Genomic DNA, 23,376 nt, shown 5'->3' with positions numbered 1-23,376 from the left:
ATAAGCGTTTTGTCATATTAGATACATCAGTTGTCAATTGAAATATAATGTCAACTCGCAATGATCGAATGAAAATCGATTTCCATTTAATGAATACTATCTGATGAAATTACTGGTTTCATAATAGTAACAATAAATATTATTAGATAAATAGAACATAATAAATTAATATAGAGATAATTATAAACTGCTTAGGTTAACACGAAAAATTACACATACTTATTAAAATAAAAAAGACATATAAAATTATACCTAACATATTGACGATGCGTAGTGAATTGTTAAAAAACAACGAAAGCCACTAGAGGCTTGTTCGTTTGCAAATGACTTGTCCCTCGTTCCGTCTTTATTTTCGTATAAACGTTAATCAACATCTTATTTAAAGCTTAAGATATTTTCTTCTAGTTTTCATTAATTGATGTGAACATAGTTATAGCTTTACAAATGTTTTTTCCTTCTGTATCAATGATTATTTAGCTTCACTATAATACATACACACTCCCCGTTAAGTTATTTTTCTTTTTACCGTCTCATAACCATGTTTAAATAATATAATATAATTCTAATACTAAAATTATTAATACGGATAATATATTTTTGAGTGACGAAATATTAAATCTAAAACTTAAAATACCTTCATAATAACCACATTGATTCTTCAATAAAAGTTGAGCGTTTAATTAAGGTTGATTTCAGAGCCTTATAGATTTAGTTTGTTTAAAAAATTAACTTAATTTTAGAAATAACAAATATCTAACAAAGATAAATTTGGGGTATTCATCAAGAAGTAAATTTTTGTGAGTGTAAAATTACAATAGGGCGCCACGATAGCTTAATTTGAACATGGTATACAGTTAATAAACTATAAGCAATACTTTATATAATAATGAATAATTTTGACTGTTTGAACACTATTGATGGAGAAATACTAAAAGGAATAAATATAATACAAAAAAAAATTAATTTGCGTCCAATATCCAATAACATCAATGATATTGATGTTGGTGAGCCATCATGCTCGAATACAAGTCGTTGGCACAATCTGGAAAGGTAAGTTTAAAATTAAAAATTTCTGATCTTAGTCTGCGTCACTATTTTTATTCTAACTTAAACTTATATATCGCATTTAATCACCCTTTTTAGTAATCATGAAAGGGACTTTAGTACAGGATTTGGATTTACTAGCAATTACAAAGGCACTGTATACAGGAAACATAACATACGAGACCATACCGTTATAAGGAAAACAAGAAAGAAAATCCTATCCCAACGCACTAAAACAAGATGTCCCATGAGAATAATGCAGTTATCTGTGCCAACTAAAAGATATTGCTTGGAAACTTGGAGAAGCAATAGAGATATTCTTCCTGATTTCATGGTACGCATGAAATGACAATTTATGATTTATAGTACAATTGAGCGCTTTTGATATATATACATGATTTAAAATATATACTATATTAGATTTCTTGATTTATTGTTTGTTGTTTGCGTTTTTGACAGGTAGAAAGGTTAAGACGAATTGTTATGGATGAAAAGCCAATCGTAAAAATATATGATGCCATTAATTGTTTCAAAAGGCAAAAGTCATCAAAGTCTCGGTAACCTGCATATGTTTTGGACGCGGAAAGTAAAAAAGAATTGTTAATTGAATTTAATTTTATTTACAGACTGAATTCAAAAAGATACATAAATACGAAACATCAAGATCAAATAAAATTATTTTGCGGTTTATTGTCGTATAAAGTAATACAGAAGTTACAACGACCACTTAATTTAACTTTGGACTCACAGTAACACAATAATGAATTTTTAGACCATTATATTCTACAAGTCACAAAGTGAACTGAGACTTATTTTATATTTCTAGATTGAAAACATTGTCGCAAGTTGTTAACGAAGACATTACAAGTATATTGTACAACCCAAAAAAATCTGAATTAAATACAAATATTAAAATTCAAACTGAAATAGCAGATGCGGCAAGTAGAAAATCATTATAGCCCACCGCTAAAATTATTTGTAAATGTTATATAAATATAAAACCTAGCGTTTATCTAAGGTAGTATAAACCATATTTGCTGTATCGATTTGGGAGGTCTGTTTCATCCCGAGACCCGGGTTGATAATAAGTTATAGGGTTATTATGTTGAAAAATTCTCAGTAGCAGCGCGGTGTCTAGAATTTAAAAGCGTGAACTCCCATGCCCCAGCAAAAACGTAAAACCTGTAAAGGTCCTGCGCCTGAACTATTTATGTATTAGTCGGATTTGCCGTCCAATCGGATTATGAGAGTAAGATAATAAAATTGCACCCGTGTTTGCTTATACCCTTGCATATCCAGTATATCATATATTATATAATGTATCCTGTGTATAGTAGTTAGGCTATTCTCCCTTGTCATTTCCTTAATCGGTCAGGACATCATCATAACCAAACGGACCAAATTTACCATTAATAAAAAAATATATAGTTGTTAAATTTATGGTATTTTGGTCCTTCAAACGGTTGAATCAATTAACGATAAGATATGAAACCAGACTTTGATATACCTTTTTCACGGCGGTTTCGAATTTAATACTATATCAATTTAAGATGTATCAAGAATACGTTAAAATTTTACTCAAAAATACATTATTTACTATTAGCTTCATATGTTAAAATCTAACTTTTATTTTTGTGAAGATAACGATTTGGATTACAAGTATACTCGAAGAATCGGCACACAAAATATTAATGGAAGAGTTTCAGGGTACAGTCTTGTCATATTATAGTAGTAAACAGGTTACAAACCGTAGGGTAAATAGTCACCGCTGAGCAAAAGACAACTCCTCTTTTATGGAGACTTTTAACTTATTCCACAACGTCTAACAAATACAGGTTTTCGCGATGTATATAACTGATTGTCGAACATAATGATAATTGTGAATAATAATTCAGTATGTGAAAGCTCAGTAGAATTGGCCCAATTTGATCCCGCAATTTTTCGTGTACGGAACTTATCTGTACGGAATTTTATTATTAAAACAAACACAAAAAAAAACTAATAAGTTGTATTAAAAAAAGTATGTATCATCCTAGAACTCAAAGAAGTAGAAGGGCCGGTATGGGATTTGATCGACCAATTAATCGATAATGTTGTGGTAAGTTTTTAATGTATCTAACATTTTAATATTTTTGAAACAATGTTCCTAATACAAAGTAACAATTGTAGGTTGTTTGTGAACCCATGGCTGTTGTTAGCTCAAGTATAAGTCAGCTATCATTATCATCTATTTCAAAGTCAGTTTCGACTGAAAAACAAAGCCTTATAATAAATACACAAAGTAAGAGCAATAAAAATGGCATTGGTGCCAATACCGTGGATAACAAATATGAGAATGAATCAATAATAGATTATATATTAGACAATATAGCGTACAATGATGAGGCGTTGGGTACAGCTGAAGAAGACAGTGTGAATAAAAATGAAAATTATGCAACATTGGATACTTCCAATGATATAAATGAAAAAAATTATGAGAATGTAATAGATTCTAATGCACCCTTAGAAGAAAATAAAGCATCTGATTATCATTTTAACAGAAGTGATGTTGATGTTGTTCAGAAATTAGATGTAAATGAGATTGATTCGCAAATAAATAATACAAATAACACTGACAATGATAGCAAAAACTTAGATGTTAGCGATATAACTAAACAAATCAATATTATGGCGAGTCCAGATGAAGGCTTAATAGGAATAAAAACTAGCACAGAAGTGGAAAATAACGTGAACGGTGCAGATAATAATATATTAAGAAATGGAAGCCAAGAAGAAATGCAGACCACTCCTGATGATAGCATTAAAAAAGTAAAATTTTCTAATTTAAATATCGGTAATAACTTAAAGTGATACATAAATCTTAGCTGAATACAAAAGTACAATTTATAAATATGAAATTCAACTTATTTAAGACCTTTTTATGTAGCAAACTAATTTTTAGGTATTAACAGCAGAAAAACAGCCATAAGCGACGATAGGTAAACATAATAATACAAAAATATGTCATTTAAAGATTTTAAATATCTAAAATAATAATAAAAATGATTTTCAGCAATAGTATTTATGTTCGTGAGGGTCATTATCATATGCCAATAAACCTCTCCGAAGATGGAAGTATAAAACCTGAATTACACTTAGCTCCAGCCAATGACCATTTGCTTAGTAAGTGTATGAAAATTGTTTGATGTCATAATTATAATGCTTGATATCTGATAGATATTACATTAATAGGTAACGCCGATGAGTCATGGCCTGAAAATTTACAATTCCCCGTATTAAAAGCTACCGTTAGCGTCAGTAAGTCTATTATGTCGCTTGGAAACATTTTAGAAAACGAAGAGAAAGAATTAACAACCGATGAAAAAGATAACATTTCGAATGAAGACAGAAAAATATCACTTACTCATACAATACAAGCAGAAAAAAACGAGGAAATAGAAGACGAAGGAAATATAGTAATAACTGAAACCGAAAAATATACACGGGAAAATTATACAAATACGAAAAATATATATTATAAACAGAATAATTTCGCAGTAACAACACCATATTATGTTGATGTAGTACAAGAACAATTAGCGAAAAGTGATACATTTGAAAAGGAGAATATTGCTGTAAAACTGATTATAGAGCGTATGCCAGTAATTGACATATATCCAAAAGAAAATTTTAATTATAACATACTAACTCATGAAAAATCAATACAAACAGAACAAGAAGTTATCGACAATATTTTTGAACGTAAGTTAAGAACACAAATGAAAAACATTCCACGAAACAACCTCCCAAAGGAGATTGTCCATGTCGGCTTATTGGTTAAAGCGCGTGACCTAAAGTAACCAAATAATTTCTTAGGATTCGTATAGTTTATAATTTTATATCTAGCCGTGTGCATCGACCATTGACCGATTTTGTTCTGTAGGAGTTTGACTCGTGGAATGGACTATAGTTGATAATTATATATGTATATATATTTTTTACAACATAAGTTGTGGTTATATATACATATTTCATCAGTTTCATAACAAGATATTCATTGTTCTAGATCACAAATAAATCACTTTCATATTACATATTTTAAAACCTACTTAAACCTATATGAGTTTATATTTACAGAAATCGACTCAACAGTAGACATTTTACCGAACTATAAAATCTTTAAAGAATATAAAGAGATATGCAGTTGTTGTACTTTCATTACAGGTATTTCGTTTATAAAGTATTTGTCTCTATAAAATTTACTGTGCCACCTTTTTGACAAGAAAGTTCTGAATTGGTCGTCACTGGCCGTCACTGGCCGTCGGTAGCCAGGGTCTGAGAAAGTTTATGATCATAGTTATGGTATATATAACATGACTTTACGAAATCAGTCAAGAGATTATCTCATGATAATATTATGAAACCGACTATAACGAATAAATGATCAGCAGATTATAGTGACTAACGTTAAACATACTTCCACTCTTTCGATTTGCACAATCCTACAAGGATGCGACAGAGTTTCAAAGATTATGTAATTTTTGTATCGTTACATTCTTATTACATGATTAAAACTATTATGAACTTTATACTATACCCACGTCGACCATTTATGAGACATATTTAACAATTGAATATATATGCTACGTGTACTATATATTATATATTGTGTATTGTATATTGTGTATTATATATTATTTAGTGCAACATAATATTATTATATTGTTTTTCATGTCATAATTAAATTAAATCCCTTGCGTTCTTATAAGAAATTTAATAGTATACATATTAAGATATGAATCTCCCTGAAGGATACGATATAAAAGAACCTGAAATTCGAAAATGGTGCCATGGATTAGAAAACGTGATGCAAAATTTGGAGTTATGGATAGAATGGGTGGAAATTACGTGTAATTACATCATATCGTTCAAGCACAAAGGTAAATAGATTATATAAAAGCATTATTTAAATTAATTGTTTTCAAAAGCTCCCAAAAAGTAAATTTATTGTAATTTGGACTAAAAGGTGAAAAAATCTTTAATTTTTTACCTGAGTATGGGATTACTTATAAACGTTATTAACTCACTTTTTCTGTCATAATTGATAAAACATTTGAATTTAAATGTCGACATTTAATCATTATTTTAAAATAATAAAAACCTAAATATAGTCTATAAAGTTGTAGCTGATAAACGCAAAGAAGATAATAAGTATATGTGGACCAAGCTGGTAATTAACATCGATTTGGATTCTAAAACTTGGAGAAAAATAAGCAAAAGACTTAGAAGAGGAATTACTAATTATAAAAGTTTTTATGAAAAGCCTAGGGTAAGTTGCTTTTTTTTTACATACATCAACAATTCTTGTGTAAAGATATTCTTACGAAGTAATTCTTCCTTAGTTTAATTATACTTTTCATTACTATATCAGTGTGTAATAAAAAAAAAAAAGTTATAGCTAGTGATGGGTTCGCGCGCCGGCGAATCTAGCAGTGTTCTCTGTTTACGTATTACTTGATGACAATGGAAAATATCACACATCCAACAGAAAAATAATTATAAATAACCAAAAATACCTGAAAAGGATTAACATTTAAATTTACAGTACCATGGGTTTAATCGTATTAGATAATACGCGCGAACATATTTCTGAAATTAGTCAAATATGACGGCGAGTTATAATTTTAATAGTCCATTTCACTAGTCAAACTCGCATCTCATTTATCTATGCGTATGGCTAGAAAGGTTAGACGGTCTACTCTAAGGGGAAGGTTTACATGCTGGTAGGTAATCACTATGCATAATTTTTTATAAAAACAACTTTTTTATGGAACATAATCTTATAATGGTTTTGAGCTGTAAAAGTAATATACACTGAAATATTTATTAATTTCAAAACTACACTGAAAACCAGAGGTACTTTGTTCTGAATTGTACCATTCTATATTTATAAATATTACAATAATTAACATTATAAAATATACCTAAATTGGTGTTTATCATCATACATTGTCTTCTTCAGAATCAAAAAGTGGACCAAACTTAAATTATAAATGATTCTATTATATTTTTGGCATTCTGATAAGAATAATTCTTAACAACATGCATAAAATAAGCAGAACTAGACCTACACAAACAACTATTCGTGTTTATTTAACAATTAGTGAACATTGTCTGTTTAGCAACCCAGCATGTCTGCAAATGGGTTGGGTATGCAATGACATCTACAGTTTATTTCTTAAATCTAACGAAGATTATTTCTTTTACAATTTCTAATTCTTGTTGTATATCCCATATGTTGTTCATTTGAAGTCAGTCAATAATGTATTTTTTTTCTTGTATTTGAATTCAGATTATAGAATCCTAGATGATATAGTGTGTTATCCACAATGGCACCTTCAGGAATACACCCACTGTAATACAAAAAAGATTTTTAACTTTTTCAGCTTAGCAGCAATGTCTAGCCAGAATAGCCCATATTTTATCTCAAATCAATGAATCACATAAGTCAAAACTATGTTATTATAAGAAAAAAGACAAAATCTACTGATAACAAATACAAAGGATTTTTTAATTTATTTAATATTATTGAGTTCATGTCTTAGTGATAGTTATTGTAACATCCTTAGTTTTCAAAACAAATGATAACAGCCTATTAATAAACTCTGAGCACATACCTGATAGTCATTTCCACTAAAAATGGCAAACACCTCTATCTATGAATATATAGTCATATTTTGTCGCATTTTTTTCGAAACATGGCGAGAATTATCCAGGTTTCATCCTTGTAAAATAATTTGATGACTTTTCTTTTTCTTTCCAAGTATTTTTAGGATTATAATATAATTTCTGGCTTTACTAATAACAGGCTTTTTGTACCTGTTGTGGTGTATTTAAACCCCAGTGCTTTTAAAATACGATGCAGAGTCGTTCTACTGAAAATCGGTAAATCAACATCTTCATTTATTTTTGACAGAATTTTATCTAAAGTAGGATTTTCGTTGTTGGAATAATAAAAATAGACTTTTCTTCTAAGGGCACATTTCGTAAACTCATCTATCTTCTGGTCTGCTGTCGGCCTTGGCCGCTTTTTCTTTGGTGATGAAGGTTCTGCATTAACACTTAATTCGCTGACAATACTTAACACTGATTTCCAGTGAATTCCCATAGATTGGCCAACATTTCGTGCTACTTCATTGTTAGCAGTTTCTAAGGGACAAGACTTTCTTAAAGCGTTATATGTATTATAAATTAAAGTCTTTTCTGTTGACGAAAACGGGCGTCTTTTACGTTTTCTTACGTCTAAGAGTTCCATGTTGACATTATCATTATCAGTCATTTTCAATATTTTTTCCTTCACTTACCTTCATCACTACAACTTGCAACAGGTACGAAGTTGAAGTACTTGAAGTATAAATACACTAGTGTTGTATCGATAGTCCACTATCGATTAGACATTGACAGTATCGTCTCGAGTCAATACTATTGACATTTGACAATATTGACTTATTGATAGCTCTCCGTGAGCAATAATACTATTGAATATTGAAACAACAATCCTATCGATACTATAGTCCAATCGTATAGGCCAAAACTATCGATAGCCACTAATTTTTTGATTTTATTGCTTTTTAAATAATTTAGGTATTTAGTTATTGTCTTTCACGCAAAAACAGGTTCACTGCGATTAAATAAGCTTGAAGATGTTTTTGCGTTTGTTATAGTGTAATGCACACAGTAAATGAAATCCGAATAATTAATAAATATTTGTTAACTGTTACGTTCCTCGAACCCTTGCAAAATTATTGTTAGAACTTGGAAGTATTTTGTCCACAAAAAATTCAAACATATCTAAACTGAACTGTCTATCGAATTTCGAGTGCTATCCCTTCAAATTCGGTATGCCGCTCGAATGTTGACTCTCCCTCTTTCCGTGTTATTGTGTTATAACCTACCGACCTATTCAGGATTTTAGGAAATTATGGATACATGGTGCTTACCTATAGAAAATAAACCTTAATGCCTGGGATTAGCATATGAATCTAACAATATAAGTTTATTAATAATACAACATTATTCCACATATATCTACATAAATCCACTTGAATTTTACTTCCAATGTTCCGATAACAACTTCAATGACTTTAATACGAAATATTTTCGTGTATCCATAAAAAATATCGCAGATTGTTCCAAATCTCTACCAAAGATATCGCACAGGACCTTTTTTTTGACTAAAATCTGCAATTTCTTTTCTAATGCTGGATAATTTGAAAATATAAAATTTTAGTAATTCGTTAGGTTAACTGCCTCGGATCTATTAGTTGTTCGAATTTGAGTTATGTCATCATCAATGTAAATCTATACTAAAATTATCTTATTTCATATTTTTTATGTTATATATAAGAATATAACAGAAGGATTTAAAGATTAATTCTCACTCTAAATGAGTTAAATTTTCCTTGAAAAAACATAAAAGAAAAAATATTCAATATACACATACACAGGTTATTATAATTATAAACTTTATTACACACACTTTCATTCATGTTTATAAGTCTTCTTTTTTTAAAATATACAAAGAGTTAAATTGTAGCCTAGAAGGTTCTATACATTTTTAATGTTAATCTTAATTATATATCTTAAACTAGTATTAATGTTTATTTATGTCATTTAAAATGTACATTAATTTGGTTAAAATCATATTTCCTTATATAGGAATCCCGGCATCCAGCAAAGATCCATTTACCATTAAAAGCTAAATCCCTTATTCCATCACAGTCAGATCCAGTGAGTTGTACTCTAACTAAAGAGAATGTTTCTTGTAAGGATATAACACTACAATTACCATCTTGTCTTCCAACAATAAATAATTGATTAGGTAATGCTGCAATACTAAGAATTGGACTTGCTGATTCATGAATTTCACTTATAACCGATCCTTCAAGATTGAGCAATATTATCTGTAAAGTTAAAGCAGTAAAATTTATATGCTATTACTATTAAGTGAATAAGTTTATTTGGCTAGGGATTAACCACTTGTAAGATAATCTTCTATCAAATAGCAATGCAAACATCATTATCAATGAGGATGTAACTCCGTCTGTCTATTTATTGCTGTTAGACATCCCAATCAATGAACCGAATTTGATGAAATTTGGTATGAAGCAAGATTCAACTCCAAGGAAGGACACCATCGAGGAGGCTTACACTAATAATATATACTTTTTTATTATAACACTGTGTTATGACTTTAAGAGTGATTAAGACAGTAAAAAACATTCATAAACAATTTAGTTCCCATGGAAGGAATAATTAATATTTATTATGACAATGTGTAATTATGCTTAAGGTGACTATTTAACATGAGTCCAATAGAATACATGCATATCTATTTATGATTTGTTAAGGTGATTCTTAACAAACAGAATAAAATACTGATTCATATATATTAAAGGCAATTAAAATTGCATTAACATTCTTCATCTTAAACTTTTCTTAATATATATATACCTTTCCATCACTGCATCCAATAATAATAGTTCGATCAACAATAGCACATGCATTACAGGCATTAAAAGCATGGCCAAGCTGTTTTCTAAATATTTCTTCTCTTTTTGCTACATGAGCACATATAACAAGGCCATTTTCACAACCCACCACTAAAATTTTGTCACCAGTCGCCACCTGCAGAGATTTTAAGAACTTAAGTCGTTGAGCAAAAAGTGATATTCTTTTGTATGAAGTAACAATTGACATCAAACAAATTATAAATATTAAATTAAATTTTGCTTGAAATTTATTTAGCAAAAAAGGATAAAATATATTTCTTCTTTTGTGTGAAGAAAGGGATTTTAGGTTTAGATGTTTAATTGTTTTTTTTTTTTTAATTACAATGTTCTTAATTGTATTCAATTTTATCTTAATTGACGAACAAATTAGGAAGATAAGTTTGGTGTTTTTACCTTTAATCACAAAAATGACTGAATGATTATTATTATTATTAAAGTAATACAAATTTTATTAAATTATTAGATAAATGTAAATCCATGTTAAACCAATTCCAATGGCAGGAGTAATGATTAATAAACAAATTTGACCTTGACATTGCTAATTGGTCAAGATTCAAATAATTATTGCAATTTTGGAAGCATAATATAAGTAATAATATAAATGGAATAACAATATATTAGAAGTAAAGATTTATCAAGAACTGTTCTTAGTACATATTAAGGTGGAGCTATTAGTAAGGATTACTTATTTTTACTCCTGCCATTGGAATATAATATACTAGTATAAAATATTTTAGGATTTACTTCTCTATCATTTTCAACCAAAACTTTATGTGTAGTAACAGTAAGAGCACAACAATTTATTGGTCCTTCTGCTTGAATGATATTATCCAGACACTTGGATTCACCAACATCCCATAACTTGGCTAAACCATCCCTGAAAAGAATTTAATTCACAACATTATACATAATTCTTTATTAAATGTTCAAGAAACCAAAACATAGTTAAAAAAGTAATAGAATTATTTAAATTATTCATAAATAATAATATTGATTTGCAAAATATACAATATATAGTCACAGGCACACAAATATATTATACCGTTTATTCAATTTACACTAAATAGAAGCTTGTATTGATATGTAATTTAGCTTACTTGCTAACAGAAATGACATTTCTCCCTTTATCAACTATGCATATATCCGCTACTGACATGGTATGTCCTATTAATGTGACTGGGTTTATTCCAGACTCAGCAGACCAAATCCTGCAACTACCATCAGCTCCTGCAGATATCACAACTACGCCAGAAGGGAAGAACTTGCATTTGTAAACAGGGCCTCCATGACCTTTGAGATCTAAAAGTTTCTCATCTAAAAAGATAATACATTAAGCTGATCACTTATTCTCAATAGATGACAACTGTGTTAAACTAAATGGCTACAATGAATCAGTAAGAAAGTTTATTAGGCTAATTTATTTTTAAAGTGACTTATTTTAAAAATATATGTGTGTAATCAAAGTAATATTTTCTTGTAGATGTACTTTAAAATCTTACTTGTCCTGCTGTCCCAAACAATAAGGTTATCCCCTTCACATGAAGATACTGCTAAAGCATTTTCAGCTGTAGAAACAGAAAGTACTGCTTTCTGGTGAACATTATGTGCTTTTGTTGGTGCAACAAACGCAACCTTCAGATCAGACTCATTATGTTTAATAACAAGACTTAAATTAGATAGTGAAATAAATTGATAGTTATCAGATAGATTGACTTTTATTTTTCCATCATTTTTATTTACTGTTGTCCTTATTTTATCGTGAGTACTAGTTGAATTTAAATATTTTGACGATATCCAAGCCTCTTCATTCGGCAATCTGTATACAATGAGACATTCAAAATTGGGATAAGTATTTAATATATGAATTACAAAATGTATTTTTTTAAGAATTCCTGAAAATGTTAATGCAATAGAACTTACCTCAGAACATCATTCCAATCCCACTGTATGCTAATAACCGGTAATAACTTACTCATATTTATAATTTAGTACTTAAATAATAGTAGTTTATTCTGTGTATGTGATATTTTATAAATAAGATTTAAGTTGAGTTATTATTTGAATGATTTTACAAATATGTTGACAAGTGACATTGCGATCAGGGATGCCAACATCAAGAATTTTATCATATAATGCTATACTCTATTCAATTGAAAAATAATTCTCCATCGCACGTGACATTGGCGAAATAATCGGTGCCCTCTTGGCACGAATAAAAGCCAAAACAAAAAAAAAATTGAAGAAGAAGTAAGGATTAACAAATTTTATATTTACATAATGCCTACGATTTCCTTATTGCTCTACTATTATATGCAATACAGACAGTTATCGAATAATATGTCTATATAACACTCAAATTTACTATTATATTATCCAGTGTGATTTTACCTCCAAAGTTCCAATATCAACTCCACCGACATTCAAAATTCCGTGTTTTGAAAATTCATAATAAATATCATAGGTTAAGATTTTAGATTATACAAGATCTCGAGTAATTATCTCGCGTCAATTGAATGTCTTGGCACTCATTATGTATATAATTGAAATGCACCACTTGAGCTACATCGTGAAATTGAAAGAACATGCTTATACTCAGTAGTCACAAAGTCAGTACAATAAAATTGAATTACATTAAGAATGTTGGAGACTCGCCTGCAAAGGACGCCGTTTTCATTTTGTTCTATTAATTAAATTTTGCCTTAATTTCAGACATTTCGGGTCACAAGAGACATACTGAGATATTTCTCCTAACACTATACTCCATATACTAAAATCTAACATGAGGTTTTATAATAAAATTTAAACATATTATTAAGAAAAAAACATTGTTTTTAAATATTGACTTTGACATTTTGACTTTGACTTTGAAGTTTGATGTCTGATTTGTGACAGCCTGAAGTGGGCGAATTTCTGTTTTGCTTTTGTCTTCGGAGGTTCTATAAAATAAGACTGTGAAGTTCAACAAATATTTCATGATTGAAGAGTTATGATATTTTTTACGACTATATATCAAGAAAATGCATTTTTCTATTCCTGATTTGCAACAGTTTCGCGATGACAACGGGATCACTTATACGGTAAGTCTCATTATTTACAAATTGCAAACATATTTTTTTCGATTAAATTATGTTATCTAATTAATATTTAATTACAATTATTTTTATTAATAAAGTATAAATGAAAACTGTTCAGTGCTTTCTTAAAATATAGTGTATTAATTTTTATTTGATTTCCTTGTTTTAGGGCTACAACATTTATATTGATGGATTCTTTCACTGTACCGCTCGGTACAAACAACTACTCAGCCTTCACGAGCAATTGCAGGCTCAATACCCGCATTTAAAGTTGTCTGGGTTTCCATCAAAGAAATTTTTCTTAACTAGTTCTCAGTTAGAGGAGAGAAGAATATTGTTAGAAAAATATATACAATTGGGTAATGTACAATTAATACAGACTTATTTGCAGTTATTTCTTGATAAATTTGTGATAATATGTATTATTAAATTTCAAAATTTTGTTGTAGTTGGACAAAATCCTGTATTTGCAAATTCGGGAATTCTGATCACATTCCTATTTTCGGCTCAGCAGGAAACTCACTCTGTTCGAGTTCATGTAGTAGACATAGAAATATCTCTAATGAATGGCTATAGAATACCTCTGTCTGTGTCATCTACAGATTCTTCTAGTACCGTTTTAGATATTGCTTGTAATTCTGTGAATTTATCAAAAGACTTGACAAAATATTTCTCTTTGTATCTACTTAACTGGAGCTGTGCCAAAGACGGGCAACCTTGTTTAAAGAAATTAGAAGACTATGAATCTCCATACATATCACAAAAATATGTAAGACCTGAGGATAAGATTGTTTTAAGGAAAAGGTAACATTATTTTAAATTATCTTTATATAAATAATTCCTATTATGAATAGCAACAGGTTGTTAAATTTAATATTTACTGTTACAGTTATTGGGACCCTTGTTATGATATGGACTTAATGATAGATAGGGTATCATTGGACTTATTATACCTACAGCTTATTGAAGAAGTAGATTTGGGTTGGATAATTGCTGATCAGCAAACTAAAGAAATTCTATCATCCTATGAAGCTCAAAAGCAAAAGCGAGAGGTGAGATATTTAATACTAATCCATTTAATGTCTTTTTATATGTAGTCAAAAAATAGTTTTAAAAATAATCCATGCTCTGTTAGTATGGCTAAAAGATTAAGCTACATCAAGCTAAGAAATCACTTGGGAAACTATTAATCTCCTTATGAATTAAAATAACACTTGTATTATAACATTTGTTTATCAAGAAAAAAATTCTAGTCTTCATTGATAAATAGTATAAAACAAAGTACTCTGTTTTTGTCTGTATCAGTAGTTACTTATCACCACTTCATTTATTTCTAAAACACTTAATGGATTTTGATATTGTTCTCATTAACAGAAGGAGTGATAAATTAAGAAGGTTTTTATCTATTTAGTTAATAACTTCTTTCTGAGCTCATTCCACAGTTTCTTTTTTAATATATTGTGTAGCACAAATTTAAGTTACATCATGTTAAGTTAAGTTACAAAATGTTGATGATGATTATGTAGTGCCTTTATTGAGTCAAAAATAAACTATAGTTTCAAATGATCTCATGTATATAACAGAAATGGCTAATATGTATTTATCTATACTAATATTATAAAGCGGAAAGTTTTGTTTTTTTTGTGACTGATAAATTCTAAAACTATTGAATTAATTTTAACAAGTATTTCACCTTTAGATAGATTTATTTTGTTTTAATAATGAAAGTAAAGAAAATAAAAATAAATTCATAGTCACAAACTCAATTTCACATGTGTGCAAGTTGCACACACTGCTATTTTCATGTATTTTAGTCATATGGTCACTAATCTGTATATTGGTATTTTATCATATTCATTCCCTTTATTATTATCAATGATCTTAGTGTGTGATGAGTCAACTGTCGATGAGTTAATTCTGTTGAACATCAGTAAACGAGCCTTTTGTAATTCTAAAATATATACATGTGATTAGAAATTGAATTTCTTAGAAATAACTTACATCATTTATTACGTGAGTATATTAAAACTGATTAAAATCAAATTACTAGATAACAAATGACTGTAAGACTTTCACAATAAGTTATAATTATTTCCGGATATAATGTATTTCATTTAGCTAATAAATGAAACGAAACATTATTATTATGGGCAATTGTTTTTATGTACGTCGTTTATGGAGTAATGTTTGGTGGAATCGGGAACACTGGCTATCATCATAAGAGATCAGGTTGCCAACTGATTTCGATATGCCGCTCCATTAATAATAACTAGGTAGTGTAGGTAGCTTATGTTATAAGTAAAGAAATAAGGTATGTCTATACCAAAATTTCATCCAAATTTTGTCCAGTTTTTGCGGGAATGAGAAACTAACAGACAGACTTTCGAACGATTTCAACTTTAGAATGATAATAAAATTATATAAAAAGGTACATCACATTGAAACAAGTCAAACAAATTTCATTTAATATATTTTAAAATATTTCAAAATTACCCTTGTCAAAGAAAATAATTAAACACATTAAATTATTTTTAGTATATTGAACTTGCTCGTTCCCTGAGGCACTATGGCAGTATTCCAGCTGGGGAAGCTTTGACTGATGCCGTGAACATAGGTGAGGCGGATGCGACTGTTATCCGTGCTCGAGTTTCCCTAGCATCCAAAGAATTAACCCTGACGAGTGTCACTCATCCGAGCCATGAACAGAGATATAAGGTCACTAGAATGCGATGCTGGCGTATTACAACCTTACATAATGTAAGTATTTAACTTCTAAAGATATCTGTGAACAATACAATAATTTTAATAGGTAGCTTAAAATAGGTCGACGAACAGGCAAATGGATCATCTGATGGTAAATGGTCACTACAGTCCATACTGCGATAAATTGCGGTAATAAGTAAAGTAAGTAACTTAAAAAAAAAGTAAAACATTGTCGGACCTTAATGGATCTAACTGAGACTTACCGATTAAGGTAATTATTACTTCCCAATACCTCAGATGAGGTGCTAAATTTGCACAAGTAATAAAATCTAATGTATTCATTATGTACTCTTATAAAAATGGCTACTCTAATGTTGCAGAGCAATAGGGAAAGCTTAGCACATTTACAATGACAAAATGTTTTTATTATGTTGCAAATTTTATTTAAATGTTATATTTAAAGTTAAAAATAAAATTAAAGTGTTGTCGGAAACATACTAAACGAATGAATGGAACGAATTGCTATAAGTTTTATCTTTTTAAAATGTACAAATGATTACCTGCAATATTATGTTGCTGTCCTGACGTCATTCTCGGCAGATGTCAATCAAGTCCATATGATTTAGGTCACATGTTCACGTAGGTGTCGATAAAATTAGCTCACGTAGAACTCGATACTGCTGGAGTTTCAGATGTGTTTCAGTGTTCATTTCAGTTAACATATTAGTTATAATTTCTTTATTTAACTGTTTATTAGGCATTTCACATGCGTTTAAACTCTTACGTAATAAAATAATAATATTATTGTTTCTCAAGTTTAAATGTATAAGTACAATCAGCCATTTAATTACTTCAATGTATTTTTAAATACTCGCGTTAAATGGCGGCAAGGTATATATAAATATAAAGATAAAACATTCGTGAATCTGAACATTTTTTATATATGTATATAATATAGCAAAGGTAATAACAAATCACACGGAATATGTTTAAAGGTTTGTTGACCTCTTCTCCTTCTTCAATTTTCATTGATTATAATGTGATGTATTCCATACCTAAATACAAGTTTCATTCGAAACCGCTTAGCAGTTTTGACATTATATAATTAAAATAAGTACAATCATTAAAAAAATAATCATAAATGCGAAATGTATTTTTTTAACCAGTATTCAGAGCAACCAAATCTTATGATTTTTAATAAAGTGATTTTCCGGTCTGTGATATAAACGTACTTGTATACGAAAATGAACACAAGAGCGAAGTTGATGAAAAAAATAATGGATTTATTAATAATTAGTAATATACTAACTATTTTATTTGAATTATAGGTCGAACGATCCCAAGCAAATGGCCACGATTCTCTTCTCGATGTACCGAGTAAAAACTTCGAGCTGTCATTTGAATATCTCATTAGCAAAGATAATTTAGTATGGGTCACACTTCGGACAGAACATGCAATATTCATAAGTGTTTGTTTACAGGTATGACGCACATGCGATGACTTGTTTACATTTTTAGAATAAGTATTTAAATAAGAGAGGGCATAGTGTTTAGAACGCGTGCATCTTAACCGATGATTGCGGTATCAAACCTAGGGACCAGCACCACTGAATTTTAATGTGCTTAATTTGTGTCTATAATTAATCTCTTGCTCGGAGGTGAAGGATAATACCACGAGGAAACCTGCAAGTGTCTCATCTAAATGAAATTTTGCCACGTGTGTATCCATCAGATCGCATTGCAGCAAGGTGGTGGGGTAGGCTTCAAATCTTCTCCTCAAAAGGGAGAGGAGGCCTTAGCCCAGCAGTGTGCTACAACACTTACAACCTATTTAAAACATTTATTTAAATAATGATCTATGTATATTTAGGTCCACTTTATTAATGTAAAAGTTAGGCTGTTAGATTTTTTATCAGTTAATAGAAGTTTTGCGCTATTGCTGTTCAGATACAAAATTGTTAAAATTTCTCAAAATAAATTAATTGTTGTACTCACGCTGGTACACGGAATGAATTGATAACACAGATTAAAACGCTCAAGAGTGGGACAGCGTTAAAACCACTCGCCACTCACCACTCACCACTCACCAGCCCTCACGGCTGTAACGTAGTGTGTACTTTCAGTCGATCGTAGACGAGTTGATGCGTCAGAAGAGCGGTGAGGGTCCAACGTCCCCACGCTGCAAGCGCGCGAGTCTCGCCTATCTGCGGCGAGACGGCTCCACGCACCTCATTACGCCATCCTCCTCCAGTGATACGCTCAGCTCCGTGGTAAGTCCACTCAGAAAATCTTGAACCCAAAAAGAACCTCTATATAGAATAATAATGTTCACAATACCTAAAAGATAATAAAGAGACAATATTGACTTTATTTTGTTTTTTATGTGGTAAGGTTATAAGAGAAAATGGTCCAGGTGAATATTCATTGAAGATTAAGGTATCAATAGCGGATAAGCACCTCTGAAATTTCATGTGCTTAGAATATAATTTATTTTGGGTTCGGTGGTGAAGGGAAACATCGAAAATATAAGAAAACCTGCATCTGTCAGAAAAAAAATAGCCACATGTGTATCCCCTGCATTGCAGCATAAGCTCCAATTCTACTCCTTAAAGGAGAGGAGGCCGTAGCCCTGCGATAAGACACATAAGGCTGTTATTTATTTTTTACTTTATAGTTTTGCGTCCATCTTAGTTGGACCTCATTTTAGCCAGTTATTTTACCTCCAAACACGTATCGAAATTCAAAACGCATTTTTTCCGGATTCCTTAAGTCAATTTTATAAGTCAAACTTGTTCATTTGACTTGATTACTTCTATATTCACTCTTATTTTCCGAAACTTTTTAATGCATCTTAAATCATAATTATTACTCATTAATATTTTTTATTAGTACATAAAGAAATTTGCGATTTTATATATGTATTATGATATACTCCTCTCAATAATTTGAGTCTGAAAAAGTATGGATCACCGGCAGTAGGGATTAAACCGATTTTGCTGAAAAAATCTTAATTTATTTTTGTCTTTAATATACCTTTTGTTCCAGGTTCATTATTTGTTTTGCTATTTTAATAAAAAAAAAACAATGATACACATGTATCAAAATTTATAATTAGAATGAATATTTAAATATTCCAGAATGGCGATTCATCGGGTAGTTCAAGAGAAATATTTTCTGTACAGAAGCTTACGGAAAAATTTGCGTCTGTTGCCTTCAAATCGGGAAAAGATTGCGTGGAAAATAATGCCTTCGAAGCGATAGGCGACGAAGAACTTTAAATTTATTTCCAAAGAGTAAATCTCTATAAACTCCGTTGCCAATACTGTATAGAATATATGCATGCCCCAATTCTCTCGAATTTGTACAGATAATAAATAATAATCCTTGTAAAGATTTTCTAGTTAAAAATTAGAAAATATATTTAAGAAAAAGTACGGCTATGATTTTGTTTACTTATAATATTGTCTATTCCAATTTAGGCCATAAACTTGCCATATGTCCATTATGAAATGTCGAAGAATTGATTTTATTCAACCTAATTGTATATTGCTTCAGTATTTAAATTTATATATTTAGAAAAAAACTAGATTTTTTATATATACATTTCATACATTTTTATGTAACTAAAATTATATATTTATGTCTCAAAATTAGTTTTATTACAATTAAGTAACGAAAATGAATAGGGTAATAGTATTTAAATACTTTAATGAAGGTTTGGTGTGTTTGAGAGAGCTCAATTAAACATGATTTTTTTTATATAATTTTAAGATCTAACAGTAGGAAAGCTAGACAACTAGTGTAAAATCAAGAAAACATTTTGTAACAGATTTCAGTAGTAAAATAGTACCTAAGTGTAGATTATATTTCAATTGAAATTTCTATGATCAATTTCATAACAATTGTAGTAGAATAATATAATTTTAAAGAGACTTATTTTATTTTTAAGAAAATAATACAAATATTCCGCACTGAATATATTGAAAAGTATTTTTTTAAGATTTGCAGTCAATTATTGGCACCTTGGCTGTTGAAAATCCGCAAAGCAAGTCAATATGTTTGATAGAGCGGTGTGCATGACCTCGCCTGCCACCTACTGCTGCAACAGTGTTCAACTAGCAAGGCAAGTTCATTCAAAATAATATTAAAAAATACAAATTATAAAAAAGATTACCAATTTATATAATAGAAACTGGACTTAACAGCTGTATCGGATCAACGCGAAATTATACACCTAATGAATTAATAGGAATGTACTATAAATAAATTTTAGTCATAAAATAATAATTTAAATCAGCGTCATTGACATCATTAATAAACAGTATAAAAAATAAAAATGGTAATGGGCAGGACTTGGTTAATAGAGTATAACGGATCAGCAGCCGAGGGCCACGCATGACGTAATTCAGTTATATTTCATATATTTTTATGTTACTGAAGATTATTAATTAATATTTTTATGTAATAATACGTTGAATTCTTTATTAAAACAGAATTACATATTATTTCAAATCAATCAAAATACGAATGTATTTAAAGTATGAAGTCCGTGATGTTATAATTTTTGTTAGTGTAAGGGTCCACAAAAAATTGTGATAGGAAGGGAAAACAACTGTTTGAATTATTAAATGAAATTTTAATGAATATACCAACATATTCATGGTGTTTTTGTTCTTAATTAAATTTGCACGAAGTTTTATTTTATATTTTGTTATTGCATCATATTATAACATATAGATTACCGTAGTTATTTTAATGTTCTAACTGGATTGTAATGTACTTCAGATTGAGAATTGCTTTTTTCAACATAAATGTGTATGGGCTAAAACCTTCAAGCTAACTTCGTAAAGTCACTTAATTGGACTTAATTGCATTTGTTAGTAGAGTGTTTTGTTTTATAATTACACTATATTATGTATCTCAATAATCTCTTGAATAAGTTGTGAAATTTTGCACGAACATTATTTTTCCTTATGTTAAATCCAAGTCTATCTTGGGTCTTTTATTTAGTACCACAATACCCCTATTTTGGTACTGTTTTAGTTAAGGATTTTATAAGCGGTATTTTTTTTAATGTAAAAATGAGAATTATACAGTTACCTTTCATCTATTATCTTAACAGGATTGTATTGTTCCCACAATTGCTTGAAAATAATGTAGTAAACAATAAGTTAAAAAAGTGAGAAATGTTATGTTTGGTTTAGTAGTTTTTGCATGAGTCTCTATTCAATCTCTTTTATTAAACATGATCTCTAATGTCTTCTTATTTTTTATGAAGTTCTTTTCATTCATTTGATAACCAAACCTAATTTCATAAAAAAAAACATTTTCACTCTGCTTTAAATTTAAATTCCATTTGAGGCTTTTATAATTAATAAAATGTGATTTATTTGTATATATTATTTATCCATTTTTTAAATATTCTAACTATAAACCATATTAATGATAATAATTAATGCTAACTAATTTAAAAAAATGCTTATGTTGAATAAAATTGTTGGGAATTGCATGAATAATTTTAAGCATTGTAATTATTATGAAGTTTATAATTACTATTTGAGTAAAAATTTTTATTTTATTGGGACCATTTTTTAATGAAATTTGTGTATTGATTATATTTCTAACACCAATTGTTTGCCTTTAAGGCTATAAATTACCATATTATATGCCATATTTTATTAATTATATTTTTTTTTAAATAAAATGTTTTTTCAATCTATTGTCTTTTCTTAAAATAAAAATAAACAATATAGTACTGCTAAATTTAATTAAATTAATATATTAACATAACAAGCAAAGAGTCTAATATTCCTTCTCCCATTCCTCACGTTCCTTCCTCTCTTTCTTGACCTGTTCAACAATGGGTGTAAGGTAGAGTTTGTCTTCTTCGAATTTAGTCCATTCTTCCTTTGGCAAGATAGATTTTTGCAGGGAAAGTTGAATAGCACGAATCATACGGAAATTACGTTCGTCTACTACATGTCCAGGTAGACGGCGCAGTGCCTCTTGCACATCTTCATTCTCATACAAACAGTCATCACGATGCAGGCCTGGAAAGGAAGGAAGAGTTTTTTAAGTGCAAATATTCGGGGCTATACTTTTTAGTTATTTCTAGGCAGATCTAAAAAGTATACAAGTTAAAAATTCGAAGTATTACAAAGGCGGTACTAAAAAAACGATTTAAAACTAGGTAATCTTGTGGGCAAATATTTAATAAAAATAATTAATAAAATTAAACATACCATATTTATTGAATCCTGATAGGTTATAAGCCCATTTACTCAGGCTATCTGAAAATCGTTAAAATGGTTATATAACAGGAAAAAAATCGCAAGAAAATGAACATCTATTAAGAAACAAACACCTACTGCAAAGCACGGCAGTAGTCCTTAAGGCCATGACGATCAATTATAATTTGTGATAAGTGTAAACTCGTTTACTTCGGAAGTGAAATATTTTTTCTGCGGAAAATGGGCGATAGAAACTGACGTTCACACTACATTAAAGTTGTGTCACTGGGACGATATCTGACAGTGACAATAACATTGGCGTCGAGAAATTAATGTTTCAATTTGAAAGAGCTTAGACAGCTGATAAAATAAAATTAATCAAAGTATCCAACAAAATAATTCACTATATTGTTTTCAAGACATTAGTAAATTAACATGCACTATTATGTTATACATTGGGCATGCGAGTATTGCGTAAGATTTTTTAGGATTTTTTTAATAGGAATATTTTTTATACTATACACATTCATTACTACTTTTAAATATATCGTAATATTCTAAAAAATACTGGTTTATATTGCAAAGTGTAAAAGGCAGTATTTATCTATATAAAGAGTTTTATTTTTAGAGAGAAAAATTAGTAATATATTTTACTAAGAATTTACACTTTGTGGCAGGAGACCAAAGAACAGTTGACGTTATTTTTCCCTTATATTCACTTAAAAATGTAAATTAACTGTGAGTTATTTCTTACAGGTACGCTTTAATAATTTT

The 23,376-nt window shown here is 29.4% G+C and overlaps 5 protein-coding genes across 6 annotated transcripts in view; 3 read left to right on the top strand and 2 right to left on the bottom strand.

Moving 5' to 3' along the window:
• LOC113401991 (protein rolling stone-like) overlaps positions 1–23,376 on the bottom strand; it is a 234,273-nt gene that overhangs the window by 208,675 nt on the left and 2,222 nt on the right. The gene's annotated exons all lie outside the window — the stretch shown is intronic.
• Positions 753–2,003, top strand: LOC113401966 (uncharacterized). Its single transcript, XM_026642056.2, has 5 exons — positions 753–1,050; positions 1,144–1,378; positions 1,504–1,601; positions 1,671–1,793; positions 1,871–2,003. Exons 1-5 carry the CDS (start codon positions 887–889, stop codon positions 2,001–2,003), a joined length of 753 nt encoding a protein of 250 aa, XP_026497841.1. The 5' UTR covers positions 753–886.
• On the top strand, positions 2,643–12,301 carry LOC113401964 (superoxide-generating NADPH oxidase heavy chain subunit C-like). Of its 2 annotated transcripts, none has more exons than XM_064215292.1 (10): positions 2,643–2,751; positions 3,081–3,142; positions 3,214–3,877; positions 3,986–4,022; positions 4,097–4,206; positions 4,276–4,785; positions 5,161–5,247; positions 5,835–5,963; positions 6,210–6,352; positions 11,787–12,301. In XM_064215292.1, the coding sequence occupies exons 1-10, from the start codon at positions 2,736–2,738 to the stop codon at positions 11,889–11,891; spliced, it is 1,863 nt and encodes a 620-aa protein (XP_064071362.1). In that variant the 5' UTR covers positions 2,643–2,735; the 3' UTR covers positions 11,892–12,301. The 2 variants fall into 2 exon arrangements, with proteins under 2 accessions (XP_064071362.1, XP_064071360.1); XM_064215290.1 differs by having other exon boundaries at positions 6,204–6,352.
• LOC113401958 (sorting nexin-17) lies at positions 13,466–19,806 on the top strand. The gene is made up of 8 exons (XM_026642047.2): positions 13,466–13,672; positions 13,839–14,028; positions 14,119–14,473; positions 14,559–14,721; positions 16,205–16,426; positions 17,701–17,853; positions 18,496–18,642; positions 19,510–19,806. Exons 1-8 carry the CDS (start codon positions 13,613–13,615, stop codon positions 19,648–19,650), a joined length of 1,431 nt encoding a protein of 476 aa, XP_026497832.1. The 5' UTR covers positions 13,466–13,612; the 3' UTR covers positions 19,651–19,806.
• Positions 22,123–22,953, bottom strand: LOC113401970 (cytochrome b-c1 complex subunit 7-like). Its single transcript, XM_026642062.2, has 3 exons — positions 22,741–22,953; positions 22,615–22,662; positions 22,123–22,422 (listed from the first exon to the last, which is right to left on the bottom strand). The coding sequence occupies exons 1-3, from the start codon at positions 22,769–22,771 to the stop codon at positions 22,175–22,177; spliced, it is 327 nt and encodes a 108-aa protein (XP_026497847.1). The 5' UTR covers positions 22,772–22,953; the 3' UTR covers positions 22,123–22,174.

Source organism: Vanessa tameamea, chromosome 2, assembly GCF_037043105.1.
Source record: "Vanessa tameamea isolate UH-Manoa-2023 chromosome 2, ilVanTame1 primary haplotype, whole genome shotgun sequence".
NCBI classification, from domain to species: Eukaryota; Metazoa; Arthropoda; class Insecta; order Lepidoptera; family Nymphalidae; genus Vanessa; species Vanessa tameamea.
Note: the sequence above shows the minus strand (reverse complement) of the source record. Positions and strands in the feature narration are given on the sequence as shown.

Excerpts from the sequence above, each read along its gene's own strand:
- LOC113401970 (XM_026642062.2), bottom strand. The coding sequence starts at position 22,771 with ATGGCCTTAAGGACTACTGCCGTGCTTTGCA. Across the intron at positions 22,663-22,740 it reads GACTACTGCCGTGCTTTGCA|ATAGCCTGAGTAAATGGGCT; the intron begins GTAGGTGTTTGT and ends AACGATTTTCAG. Across the intron at positions 22,423-22,614 it reads ATCAGGATTCAATAAATATG|GCCTGCATCGTGATGACTGT; the intron begins GTATGTTTAATT and ends CTTCCTTTCCAG.
- LOC113401958 (XM_026642047.2), top strand. The coding sequence starts at position 13,613 with ATGCATTTTTCTATTCCTGATTTGCAACAGTTTCGCGATGACAACGGG. Across the intron at positions 17,854-18,495 it reads TCATAAGTGTTTGTTTACAG|TCGATCGTAGACGAGTTGAT; the intron begins GTATGACGCACA and ends GTGTACTTTCAG. Across the intron at positions 18,643-19,509 it reads GTGATACGCTCAGCTCCGTG|AATGGCGATTCATCGGGTAG; the intron begins GTAAGTCCACTC and ends TAAATATTCCAG.
- LOC113401964 (XM_064215290.1), top strand. Across the intron at positions 4,023-4,096 it reads ACAGCCATAAGCGACGATAG|CAATAGTATTTATGTTCGTG; the intron begins GTAAACATAATA and ends AATGATTTTCAG. Across the intron at positions 5,248-5,834 it reads TTGTTGTACTTTCATTACAG|GATACGATATAAAAGAACCT; the intron begins GTATTTCGTTTA and ends ATCTCCCTGAAG.
- LOC113401966 (XM_026642056.2), top strand. The coding sequence starts at position 887 with ATGAATAATTTTGACTGTTTGAACACTATTGATGGAGAAATACTAAAA. Across the intron at positions 1,602-1,670 it reads CAAAAGTCATCAAAGTCTCG|ACTGAATTCAAAAAGATACA; the intron begins GTAACCTGCATA and ends TTTTATTTACAG. Across the intron at positions 1,794-1,870 it reads AATTTAACTTTGGACTCACA|ATTGAAAACATTGTCGCAAG; the intron begins GTAACACAATAA and ends TTATATTTCTAG.